The following is a 13336-nucleotide window of genomic DNA, read 5'->3' as shown; positions in this document are numbered from 1 at the left end:
TCCAAAAATATAGAACCATGATGGTGCAGATAAAGTCATGTGTGTCTACACAGTTTGTATAGCTGTGAAAAATATTAATGTCACAATCCACAAGTCATAGCATTTCATATACTATATTAAAGTGGAGATGAAATCTCTAGGCAGGAGATGATTTAATAATGTTTTTCTTCTGTCAGGTGTGGTGTTTGGCTACAAGGGCCTTCTCCTTCTACTGGGGATCTTCCTGGCATATGAGACCAAGTCCATCTCCACCGAGAAGATTAATGACCACCGTGCCGTAGGAATGGCCATCTACAACGTAGCTGTAAGTGTGGCTGCTGGCGGCTGCTATTTGCAGCACTGCTAATGATTTCCTGTCTGTAGCCTCTAACTACAGCCTATATGGTGGCGTGTTGTCTGCAGATGTTCCCGTCTACATATGTTCTCACGTTGTCCAGTGGTTCTTCGTACTCAATTTGAAACAGCTCTACAAAAAGATGTGGGATTTAAGCCACAGTTTAACTTCAGCTTTTTAAAGCTAAATGATACATTTTTATAAAAATCAAGAAGGGCTGGGAAATTGTTTAGTATCAATAAATATTGCCTCTGTTATTTATTTTCCCCTTTTTTTTAATACTTTAGTAGATTAGGGATTCTTTTTGTTTTTTTATGTTATAGTTTTTCCTTTATGTTCGACTGTTTTTTCCACATGCTGCAATCACGTTAAAGACAGACGCTCGGTCTGTATGTTTTTACTGCAGCTCTGCATTCAGGCTGAGGGAATTTTTACTGGAAAAAGTAACAGCAGTAGTAAATCTGTATTCCACACTGGTATGGTTAAACTTTAGCTATTAATCCGTGGTTCATGTGCTTCCTTAACTTTCGCAGGCGATTTGCATGTACAACTAATAGACAGTGCAGGTTCTAAAAGTACAAGTTAATAAAGTTTTCTGATAATAGACTTCTTTTACATTGTAATTTTGTGCATTTTTTATTTTTATATTAAAAAACTTTTTTCACCGCATTGCAGAAATCATGAGGCCATATAATGGGTCGCAGATTACTTAGATATCATCATTGTTTGAGAAACAATTTGAGACAATGACGATACATGATACTGTTATTTTTTTTTTATATTAATCATTTGTCACACTGAATGCAATATGAATGGGGTCTTTATGGAAATCTGAAATGTTGGAGCTTCTTTCATGGAGATACACTGTATTTTTACAGAGACTGTTTGAACGAAGGCTTGATTACCGCAGCTTCATGCTGTGGACTCGCGCTCTACTGCTTGCAAACAGTTTGATTCCAGTAATAACTGCAAATGCTTTGAAGGATGATTTGCATAATTGCTACCATTTCACAAACCCCCCTCTAAAGCGGGTCTAATGAGAAAACACAGAAACACTTGACTGGAACGTGACACATGGCTTCAGTCTCTACCGCCACCTGCAGCTGTTTTAGACTTGGTCCATGATGCTTTGTCCCAGCTTCATGTCTTAGCATTACATCACAGGGCCATTAGATCTGAGGGAACCAGGAGAACCTAACTCCAGAAGAACTTGTAGATTTGTATGTTTATTAAATGGGCCCAGAGTGCAGAAATTACATTTTTTGAAAATAAAATATATTATTTCAAACATATTTTTATACACAGTGTAAAGGTGTTTGAGAACATATTGTTGACTGCACATTTTTTAGAATTTAGTGATTTAAATCAATTTAGTGTCAGTAAATAAAGGATGCAGATGAATGCACTTTAACCCTTTGAGGCACAATGGTCACAGTGAGAAACCTCTTAGCTTTTTTCCTCACTTCATTTATTTTAAATTTTCAAGTCTGCCACTGTTATTATAGAATCAGAGTAAGTGATATAGTCACAGTGGTTGCTCAAAGAAACCACTTCTGCAAAGGCCTTTAACCCTGTATCTAAAAATCACAACCCAGATCTGGTTTTAGTTTAATGATTTGTAATTTGCCATATTACTGTATTTTCGCACTTAAAATCCTTGAATCTTCCAAAAAATAGTCAGTACGCCTTTTAATCCAGTGCTTATGTATGAATTTTACCAGTCAGGTTGTAAGGAACAGTAAAGCCACTTCGCTGAAGTGCAGAGTTAAACAGGAGTTTCAGTTTAGTTCTAGTTCCAGCACGGAGACTGGAGTAGCTTTAGCATTAGCTGCTAACCGCTATTTCCCCATTCAGAGGTAAGTATTACCAGCCTTTAGCCTGCTGCTAACCCGGCTAGCACTGCTAGAATGGTTAGCTGCTAATGCTAATGCTCCAGCCTAGTGCTGGAGAAATTTGGGAATCTAAGCTTACTGTAAATAAACAGAAGCGCTTTACTCACCCAAATAAATGATTTTCAGGAGAAAAATATGTGTAGATTTAGAAATAAATCGTTTTATGTGCCTGAAACTGTAAACTGAGTAGAAATGTTGTCTGTCTGTTGGATGGGTATTGTGCTGCACTCTTGTGTCTGTCTGGAGGGTCAGTTTTAGAGGTTACTGTAAACAGTAGCTATTTTGCTCTAATGCTCTCCTGAGAAGAGTCCTCCACTCTGTCACATCACATCTCTGTCTGTAACCCTGCCCCCTGGAAGTGTTTCTGCAAAGTGACCTCCCACTATCTCTCTCTCCCTCTCTCTGTCTCTCTCGCTTTGTCTCTCTGTCTTTCTTTCTCTCTCTTTCTCTCTCTAGGTGCTGTGTTTGATCACCGCTCCAGTGACTATGATTTTATCTTCCCAGCAGGACGCCTCTTTTGCCTTTGCCTCACTGGCCATCGTTTTCTCTGTCTATATCACCCTGGTGGTGCTCTTTGTGCCCAAGGTATAAAGAACTTTTTTTTTTTATATAACCCATATACTATGCATTCAAATGTTTGTGGACACACATTGTAATGCATTCAGCTATATTAGGTTGCACCCAGATGTGAAAATAACACACACACACACACACAAACTGTATTGTCACAAGGGTAGGACTCTCTGGGACAGATAAGCATGAACCTCTAGCAGTGTGGGCTTCAGGCCAGTGTGGGCTTCAGTTGCTGTGAAATTCTCACAGCAAAATATTGTAAGAAATCGAATAGAAATCCTTTCATGGATGGTAGAGACAGTTGTTCCAGCAAAGCAGGATCATTTATTTTTTAATACCCTTGGTTTTGAAAGAAACACTGAATAAGCATGTGTCCCATTACTTTTGTCCATATAGTCCATCTGAATGAATATAAAAAAAAGCCTTTTATTTGTTTTGGGCATTCACACTGCACTTGAAAGTGACTGTCACTTTTATGCAAAGCTAAAATGTACTTCAGCTTTATTTAGCTTTACTTATTTACTTTAGCTGCTGTATTTAGGTCTATGTTGGCCGTTATACTTGAAAATGAAAGTGTGTCAGTTGTTAGCGCCCCCTGCTGGGATTTAAGGACAGATTTATGTTCTCTTTTTACATATAAAATGCCTTGGATCTGTTGATGCAGAGACATAGCTCTGTTTGCTATAAAGACATTGAGTTTTTGCATCAAATATCAGTACTGGTTGTTTTGAAGTGTTGTGTTTCCCGTGTGATTGTGTAGATGCGGCGTTTGATCACACGTGGGGAGTGGCAGTCCGAACAGCAGGACACTTTAAAGACCGGCTCTTCTACCAACAACAACGATGAAGAGAAATCACGGCAGCTTGAGCGCGAGAACCGAGAACTCCAGAAGATCATTCAAGAGGCACGGCTAACTTATCTTCTCTTGGCTTTTTGCTCTCAACTTTAAACAAGGGTCTTCGTCAACATTCATTCATAAAACATTCATAACCCAGTTGCGTGTGAGTTCATTCCAGCACAAGAAAGGTGCCAAAATGGGTATTTAGAGTGGCATTAAAGAACTGCTATTGGTTTCCAGCAAAATATGTTAATGGATAATCTTTTAAAGAACCATTGTAGTGAAATGAGGCTTAGGGATGTTGCTACTGGCAACTCTTTACTCCACTTCCTTCATTCTCAGTTTTGTATGCAAACTGAAGGCCAAATACTTCTGTATGCAAACTGAGAATGAGGGAAGAGCAAGGTCAATCTAAGCACTATACGTCCAAGCCAATAACCTTTTAGAAACCTTTATTAGGGTTTAATTTCGTTTTCATTTAAGTTATGTTTCTTATTTTGTATTATTTTAGTATTTTTGCACTATATGTGCAAGTATTTGTCTAATAAATGCATTTAGCTACTTTAAGTGGCACCCACTGCTGACACACATGCGCAGATGCACAAACACAAACCAACAAAGCTTGTCTAATCCCTGAAGAGAAGTAAGCAATTTGCCAATAGAATAGGAACAGATAAACATGAACTCCTTAGCATCATGCCTAATGCCCAGCATGGCCTAGACAAAGTGGTTGAACTGTGTTCTGTGAATAATGGTGCTCCATCCAGTATATTTCGGATGAGCTGGAAAGTTGAGGATAAGATCCTCCTGACCTTAAAAAAGGAACAGAGACAGTAACTTCACAGGAACAGGATAAACTCTGTTTTTAAAACCCTTAAAGATCTGTCCAAATACTTTTTTTTCCCATTTACTGTTCCTCTCTGATATATTTATATTTATTTTATCTAATATTTTTTTTGTGTCACAGAAAGAGGAAAGAGTGACAGAGCTGAGGAGTCAACTGGCAGAGCGACAGGCTCTTCGTTCAAGGAGGCATCAGTCCAGTCAGAACCAGAACCAGAACCACAGCGCCCCCTCGCCACCTTCGTCTCAGGCCGAGCCGCCCAGCTACTCACCAGGCACTGAGCAGCACTCGCTGCCCCCTTCCTTCTCCAACTCCTCCAACCTGTACCAGGGAGAGGGCAAGCTGAGCCGGAACCACTGCCACAACAGCCGCCTGCCTCTGCTCTACAAGTGAGCCTGACAGGACTGACACTAAACGAGTTGTCTGAAGAGAAGGTACGGTTAACGGTACGAAGTGCAAAAACAGCAGCTTTCTTACTTCAGGCATGCTGACTCTCTGACTTTTCTCTTTATTAACCTCTGTTAGTTCCCACCAACGTTTTCCTGTCTCCTGTCATGGCATGTTATATGTCACCCACTGTATCAATATTACTACTGCTGTGCATCATCTAATCTAATATCGTCCCTAGTTGTAAAACTTATCCAGGTGTGCTTTGCTACTGTTGTCACACCAACGCAAGTAAAGGAAGCACTAATGCTATATTAGCCTTTAGCAGAGCACTAAAGTCAAACAGTATAGCGAAACTCACTTCGTCTTGCATCAGGACAAGGTAGTATTGAGTTAAAGCATCCTGTGATTATGCTGGGTTGCAATAATAAATTGCTGTGTGTGTGTGTGTGTATATATATAGCTTTGGAAAAAATAAGAGACCACTTCAGTTGCGACAAAGTTTCTCCCAAATTTCAAATAAAAATATTGTCATTTAAAGCATTTATTTGCAGAAAATGAGTTCAGAAATCGATATTTAGTGGAATAACCCTGATTTTTAGTCACAGATTTTAATGGCATGTTCTCCTCCACCAGTTTTACACTGCTTTTGGATAACTTTATGCCGCTCCTGGTGCAAAAATTCAAGCTTGGTTTGATGTCTAGATTAGCCATGTTCTTCTTATATTCCAGAGGTTTTCAATTTGGTAAAATAAAAAAAAAAACTCTTATTTTTTCCAGAGCTGTATATCAAGGTCGCGCAAAAATCTTATATCAAAAAAACAGCAAGGAACAGAAAACAATCGTTTAAGATCATTTGGGTCATTTTGGAGCACTCCTATTAGTCAGTTCATCGTAAATTTTAAAAACTACTGGCAACAGGGTGCATCATGTACTTAAGTCATTTTTTTTAATAAGTAAAAGTATAAAAGTGTATTTGGTGTTTTTTTTTGTTACAGGTGTTATCATAGTTTAGTTATCATATATTATCATCTACTCCAAATAAAGTAGAAGGAAAAATTATTAAGTAGCAGAAATACTCAAGGGAAGTATAGATACTTCCAAAATCTGCTGAAATTCAGGAATGTAGTACTTGCCACGGCTGACATTCTATTTAAGAAAGAAAGTGAATATTGCCATAAATGGAGGTAAAAGGTTGTTGCGTGACATTATTACACAGATTATACATATAGATTTGAGGAAGTGAGAGATATGAGGAAGCCCAGAACCAAAGGTCACTCTCGCCTCCCTCCCCAACATGATATCTTTTCATGGGGAAACCCTTATAAAGACAGAATCCCTCTCTGAGGGTAGTCCCTGATTGTTTTTGAAGAAGTTCACATTTTCATTATTAGAATACAAGGGGGGGGGGGGGGGGGGGGTCATGTGATCAGTGAAAAAAAAAACACACAGCTGTAATTTGCCTCATGCTGTAGAGCCGTGTTTCCCTATGCTGGCCCTGGAGACAAACTGCTCTGCACAATTTGGTGGTTTCCCTGCTCTGATATACTAAATGCAGTCCTGAAAGCACTTGTCAATTAACCCTTTATCAGAATCCCAATCCAGTGGGCAGGTTTAAAAAAAAAAACACACACTTTACATGTAAACTAATAATAAAAAAATAAAAAATAGATACACTCTTGCAAAATAAAATATTGTATTGATATTCTCTTGCACACCTACTAGAGAATAAAGCAGTAGAAAATTTGTAATTTTACAGGAGAGGGAAAAAACTGGATAATGTTTTAATGGAAGTCAATATAAATCAGTTTTATTATAATAATTTTGGAGTGTTCCTGTTGGTCCATTCATCATAATGATTTTTGATAGAATGTAAAGAACAACTGCCAGATTAATACTACATTACAAAAACGACAAAAATAGAAATACAAGGTTTTTGAGTGACAGTGACAAATTTGTGATATTGGCTGTATCCTCCAGCAGAACAGTAGTTTCCTCCAGAACCAGTGTTTATCTAAAGCGTCCATTTTTTTTCTAGCATGGGGGGGTGTCGTCAGTGCAATATTCTAATGATTGAGAAAAATCAGGTGGTGTGGTTGAAACTGTTGTATGCCCTTAATTGAGTACACACGCACACACACGCACACACGCGCTCGCACACACACACACACACACACACACAGACTGTACTGCTGGTTCTTCACACTTGATCCAAACAAGTCTTCCTGCAAATGTCTGATCCCTACCCACAAACCCTGTTCACATTAGAAGAGGAGAAGTGGACTGAGCAGACCTGAGACTGATTCAGGTTTATTTCTATCTGGGTCAGTGTTTTAATCACTGAAAGCACAGATTTCACCAGTGTGTGCACACTGCCCTGTTCTTTCGTCACTTCCTGCCAGTGCTCCAGTGACTAGCCCATTATGTTTTTTAACCTTAACGCACATGTCAACATTTGGATTACAATGATACGGAATTTATACTTTCTTTTTTCCTTTCTTTCTTTCTTTCTTTCTTTCTTTCTTTCTTTTCATAATTTGAGGCATATGGTAAAAATGGGACAGTTTCTTTTACAAGGTTTATTATGTTTTTGCAGTTTTTAGCTGTGAATCCATAAAATCAAAAGTACTTCATATCCTCATATTTATATTACAGAAGCGAATCCATAATGGCAAGAAAAAACTACCAATCTATCTTCTTCTGTCTTTCTTTCTCACAGCTTTCTATCTGTGCACATGAATTTTACTTTTTTTTTTTTACTTCTTTTTGGAACCAGTATGTTATTTTCAACCTGTGTTTAATTATTTTTTTACTTTTTTAATCTTTTAAACCTCTAAAGGGTTTTAATTTGCAATATTGAAATACATGTGTCTATTGGAAGGATAAGAAATCTAAAATACTTACAGACAACGGACTGTTTAGACACTTGCTTCCTCTGCGAAATATCACCAGTAGCTCTGGCTGAGAGAGTGTTTGATATTATTTAATAATTTGATGTTTAAGGGATTTATCCAAAAACTATATATTTCTTTCTTTTTTATTCCCTCTAACCTATATCAGAAGTCACAGTGTAACAGTATAATATATGTATATGATGTTAATAAAAGGTGAAAACACAGTGCACAACTAAAGGCAAATCTCTTTGTAGGTCTAGCACAACAGATTTTAGCCTTTTTATCCTTTTGATTGAACTGTGCACTTTTCAGATGATTCAGAGACAGTGTGTATCTAGTCTTTTTACATAATAGTATCATTAAATATAATGGAAAAAAAAATTAAATGATCCATGATATATCTCAGTTTATCAGTTTGGGTGGCATTGCATTTTGTATTCAAAGACAATCATTATGAATACTAAAGCGACTGATGTGCAATATTTCAGTCATATGCTTGTTTTACATGACAGGACAATAAGACACACTGAACGTTGTGTTTGAAGAAAATCTCATCATCACAATTATTTATTTACGCTTTAAAAACTGATAAATTGTGACATTACATGATTGTGTTCTCGAAAGCTTGTTCAGAAAATGCAAGAAGTAGGTTTGTTTAGTTGCTTAGCTGAACCTATTTATAATAAACAGAGCACTACCTACTCTGCGTTCCTACAGCATGTAAGCATTATATTCAGTAAATTAGCTCAGGGTATGTAATTATAATATCACTTTCTATTAAAGAAATGTTTATTTATCAGATATGTGCACTGTACTACAACCCATTCCACCCTTAAACCAATAATCAAGTTCCTATGTCATTTTTAAAAATGTATTTGTAATTAATATATGTATTGTAAATATACTATGAAAGTAATCTTTATGCAAACTCTATGGATGTCATGGTTCAATAAAACTCATTATTTTGCACTAACCTTAAAAGTTGTGTAGCAGACTTTGAAAAAAAAAGATTAAATGTTTTACTAGATGGCTGATTATAGGTACACAGTTTTTGTTTTTATTATTTAAATGTGTTTTTTCTTTAATAATTATTAAATCATTATCATTATGAAATTGAAAAAGCTCATTTTGCCGCAAAAACGGAATAAAAGGTAAAAAAAAAAATATATATATATTTCCAAAAGAAATGAACGAGTTTACTAATAATGTATGAGTTTGATACATTTAATTGTTTTATATATTTTTTTATTCTTTTACAGTGTGATTATAAATGTGATATATAAACTGTGGGTTCTGGTTAATACACACACACACACACACACATATGAACTTTGAAAATTTATTTAAAAATAAAGTGTAAATGTATTAGCCCCTCAAAGTAAGTAAATATATTATATTAATATGGTAAACTTCCAATGAATATCTTACACACTAGAAATCCAGGAAGTTAGAAAATATCCTATTGTCTCCTGTAGAGGGCATTATTGTTCTGGTTCAGCTGCAGGACACCAGTCATAATACTGTAGGGGGTATGGGCAACTAAAGCACTTTTTTTTAGAGTGCATTTCCTCCTTTAAGCTGATGTCACTGGCTTTGTTTGATCAGTGCTGACTCACAACCCAGACACACAAGTTAGTTAACTCATCTAATGTAATGCTTAAAAAAAACAAAAATCTAAACAATGCAATGACTTAATTCTTGGATTATCTTAGGAAGTGGCAGGAAGCGAGCGATCTGGTTGTTGTTAGATCCTCAGATCTGACCCCGGGTGTGTATCACTCGCCGGTGGGAAACAGGGGAAGATAAGAGATGAAGCAGGATGTGGGTTCTGGTTCACACAGCAGACACTAACGTTGTTTTTTTTTTTTTTTTTTAATTGTAACTTTTTTTTCAGCTGGTTTTGGTTCGTCTTCAGGAAATGACTCATGATTATGTCTTTTTTATTTTAGGTTTTATTATTTGTCATCAGTTTACATCACATTGGTATAAATATAAAAAAGTAAAAATAAAAATTATCATAAAAAAAAACATTAGAAAACACTTGGATAAAGTCACATTAGTGAGCATATAATGCTCAGTACAGCTTCTTACAAAATCCATCACATGAAGTGAGCATACAGTAAGCACTTTTCAGACCTTGTGTTTTTATATATATTGATTTATACATACACATGTATTGCATTCACACCCTTGTTAAATAAATATACAATATATAACAATAAATAAGCACATTTAAATACACCCATATTTTAAATAACTTTTAAAACCTAAAACAATCTAACAAACACACAAACAAAAAAGTGCATATATTTTTTAACATTTAGGTTCTACAGTACTTTCTGTAGTGAGCTATCTTTAAATATTTCTCAGTATCAATCTACAAGCTTAATTTTAGGCAGGATTCAGAGGAGTAGTGCTCAGCTGTTTCTCAGCTAAGTGGCCTAGTGGTAGAGTAGGTCTACTAGGCATTGCATTCTAATACAATATATACACAAAATAACTTTAGGCAGCAGTTCTGACACATATAATGTGTCATATATACATATAATGTGTATAGGGTGAATTAAGGATAATGGACATACAAACATAAAGTCATATGTCTTTTTTCACTACTGTCTTCCATCAAGAAAGCACAAAAACTGTCCAAATCACCCTTAAGTCACCATTTATATATACACATAACAGTTTTAATATCCCTACTAATGAATACGTTCAAAGTAACCACTTAGGAAAATACAATTCAGATGTTTTAACATAAAACATTTTGTCTTTTGCAAAACTTGTCATCAAGTGACCTGTATCGTCCCACAGTCCCGTTCAGCTGGCGTGTGCCAGCTGAAACACTCCGAAGAACGTTTTGGAGCTCTGCGCATCTATGTATGTACGGTTATTGGTCTCTGCCGACAGTTTGTCCCCTTTATAAAGCCTAAAGACAGCTCCGAGATAGATGACTTCAAACACCGCCTCGTCCTTTTTCACGCTGGCCTGGCAGACAGACTTGACTCCGTTGAGTAGATACTTTCTGTCTGCAGAAGGTGCTGCATTAGAAAACCAGCTAATCTCGTAACTCAGCTCTTGACCTCCCTCGCTCGAGTCGCAGTGCACCTCGTACGAGGCCTGGCCGTAAACAAAGTACAACCCATCGGATGGAATGACGATCTCGTTGTTCTCCAGCTTGAGGCCTCCTATTTCAAAGGACTGGTCCACATCATTCACCCATCGCAGGGAAGAGTCATCATTACCTGAAACTAGAGGAAGAAGGCGGTTTTGAGTGGGCTGTGTGAGTGGGCTGCTCGAGTCGGCAGTGGCTTTCTACCCCCTATCAGTCATGATGAAAATAATGATAAGAAAATCCCCACACAGGTTGATGCAAGTGGGGGATGCTAAATTTTGCTGTGGCAGGACCTTAAGGGCTATTTATGAATGTGAATGAGGGGTACACCTTACAGCTAAAAGGACTGCAAACATAAAACCTGAGAAAAACTTGAAAGTTCTTATTCTTTTAGGGGTTTTGGTCTAATGGAACTGACTGAAGCTGTAATTTTATTCAGAATATAATTTAATTTTATTCAGAATATATCATTATATGTATCATTAAAGGTGCTACAAATAGGTTTTTGAGTTATGCAATAAAACAACCACTTCTTGTTTTAATAAGAACCATGTGTGAGTATAAACATTTCCATTACGAATGTGGCTCTTCAGTGGACGCACTCTAAGATCCATTTGTGGCATCAAATTTTGTTGCATCTTTACATCTAAACTTTAAAATTCAGTATCTTAATGTAAAGAGATTTGGTTTCTAACACAACTTTGGACGATTTCTATTGGTCTGTTCATCATTGTATGATAAATGGACCAATTCAAATGCAGAAATCTTAATAAATATTCTTTAAAATCTTAAATCTTTCAATTTAATGGGTATTTTATCTTTTTTCTTTTGTCTTTACCATTAATTTTAAAAATTTACAACAGCAACAATATTCAACTTCAAGTAAAAGTCAGTAAAACCTTAATTAAAAAATGTAAAGACTACAGAATATACAGAATTACATAAGGTTGGTCACTTGACGTGGTTCCAACATGTGAATCTGTTTTTTCCTCTTAACCATGTTTCTGTCTCGTGAGATCATCCCCCCAACTCATTGCATTGCCTCATCAATAGTCATCAACAAAATGGGAAGCAGCTGTGACTGTTCTGGCTAATGGCCAATAAAAAACAAAACAAATTAACTTTCTCTTTCATAGAAAAAAACCCTGTTGTTACTCAGGGCTACAAAGATAAAATCAGATACAGGTAGAAGGTATTTAAACTTACCATGCAGGTGAATGGCAGCCTTTGTGTTGTTGGCTGTCTGGGCTAGCATATGCTGCGGATGCACTGAGGAGAAAAGAAAAATCAGTATTTTAGATATGTTTATTCCTCATTGAGCCTCAAACAATAAAACGTTCATTTTATGTGTTTTTTGTTCGACTTGTGGTATGGAGACATGTCTTTGGAGATGCTCAATGAACAAATGTGTTGATGCTCTGTATGAATATCAAGCTCATTTATACTGACAGACTGATGTGTAAATATGAAAGTGATTTGATGAATCATCCCGTCTCATTGCTTACCTGGTCCTTGTTCTGAGCTGCTTTGAAGTTCTGCGGCCCTTCCGAGTGCCGAGATGCGTTCTCCTTGTATGTGATTCTGTGGAGGATCATCAAAAATAAAGATACTTAAGTTAGTCATTGTCGTTGCATATCTCACTTTCATACCTACATAATAAACTGTGCAAATAAAACTTCTTTAAAGGTTTCCTGTAAAGTGGCTTCACACTTACCATGAAGTACCATGCAATCCCGACAGACGCCACACTACAGAGTGCAATCAAGAAGATGGCACCCACTATCTTCCACGCCCAGCTTAGTCTAGAAGGCTTCCCGCTTTGCACTGTGGCTTGGTAGACGCCACCCATGCCTGCTTCAAGATCCTCTGTTATATGGTAGTTCTGCATTCTGCCTTAGTTAGTCTAAATATATTTGAATGCGTTTGCTGCTGTTTGTTGTTTGAGCCCCCACACCAGGCTTATGGTCAGTGTACTTGTTCAGAGTTGTGTGTTTGAAGGTTTGTCTTGTACAGAAATGTAGAGTTGTAGAAATATATATATATGATACTAGGGGAAAGTCCGGTGATGTCAGGGGGAGTAGAGGTTGGTTTGAAAAGGGAAAGAACACTTTTGCACACAGGCACACGCACACCGACGCGCTCTCATACACCTCCCCCACACCCACACATTCGCACACACACACACACACACACACACACACACACAGGCTTAGACCTGTGAGCTCGCACAGCTGCCTCATATATATCTGACTATCATAGTAGCTTTTTAAAATACTATAAAACATAAGCAAATGTATTAAGATTTGAATGTAATCACAGTCACAGGCTCTGTTTTGACTGTATTAATTGATTACTCTTAGAAACTAAAAAGTAATGTTTGAAGCAGCACAGATGAAGCTTTAGCTTTGTGGAATTTCCAGGCCACACTTTTCTTTTCCTCAGTGTAATAGAAAGCACAGTCC

At 36.9% G+C, this 13336-nt stretch overlaps 2 protein-coding genes across 3 annotated transcripts in view; one reads left to right on the top strand and one right to left on the bottom strand.

Moving 5' to 3' along the window:
- Positions 1–8805, top strand: part of gabbr1a (gamma-aminobutyric acid (GABA) B receptor, 1a) — an 82356-nt gene extending 73551 nt beyond the window's left edge. For both annotated transcript variants that reach the window (XM_007238804.4, XM_022678854.2), the window contains 4 exons: positions 177–304; positions 2683–2811; positions 3560–3703; positions 4605–8805. In XM_007238804.4, coding sequence (XP_007238866.3) covers positions 177–304; positions 2683–2811; positions 3560–3703; positions 4605–4874 — 671 coding nt within the window. In that variant the 3' untranslated portion in view covers positions 4875–8805. The remainder of the gene's footprint in view (positions 1–176; positions 305–2682; positions 2812–3559; positions 3704–4604) is intronic.
- Positions 8806–10019: 1214 nt separating this feature from the next.
- On the bottom strand, positions 10020–13050 carry tnfb (tumor necrosis factor b (TNF superfamily, member 2)). Its single transcript, XM_015602872.3, has 4 exons — positions 12589–13050; positions 12380–12455; positions 12081–12143; positions 10020–11010 (listed from the first exon to the last, which is right to left on the bottom strand). Exons 1-4 carry the CDS (start codon positions 12760–12762, stop codon positions 10580–10582), a joined length of 744 nt encoding a protein of 247 aa, XP_015458358.2. The 5' UTR covers positions 12763–13050; the 3' UTR covers positions 10020–10579.
- Positions 13051–13336: the final 286 nt, after the last annotated feature.

Source organism: Astyanax mexicanus, chromosome 18 (genome assembly GCF_023375975.1).
Source record: "Astyanax mexicanus isolate ESR-SI-001 chromosome 18, AstMex3_surface, whole genome shotgun sequence".
Classification (NCBI taxonomy): Eukaryota; Metazoa; Chordata; class Actinopteri; order Characiformes; family Acestrorhamphidae; genus Astyanax; species Astyanax mexicanus.
The sequence above is the reverse complement of the archived record's forward strand: the minus strand, read 5'-3'. Positions and strand labels throughout refer to the sequence as shown.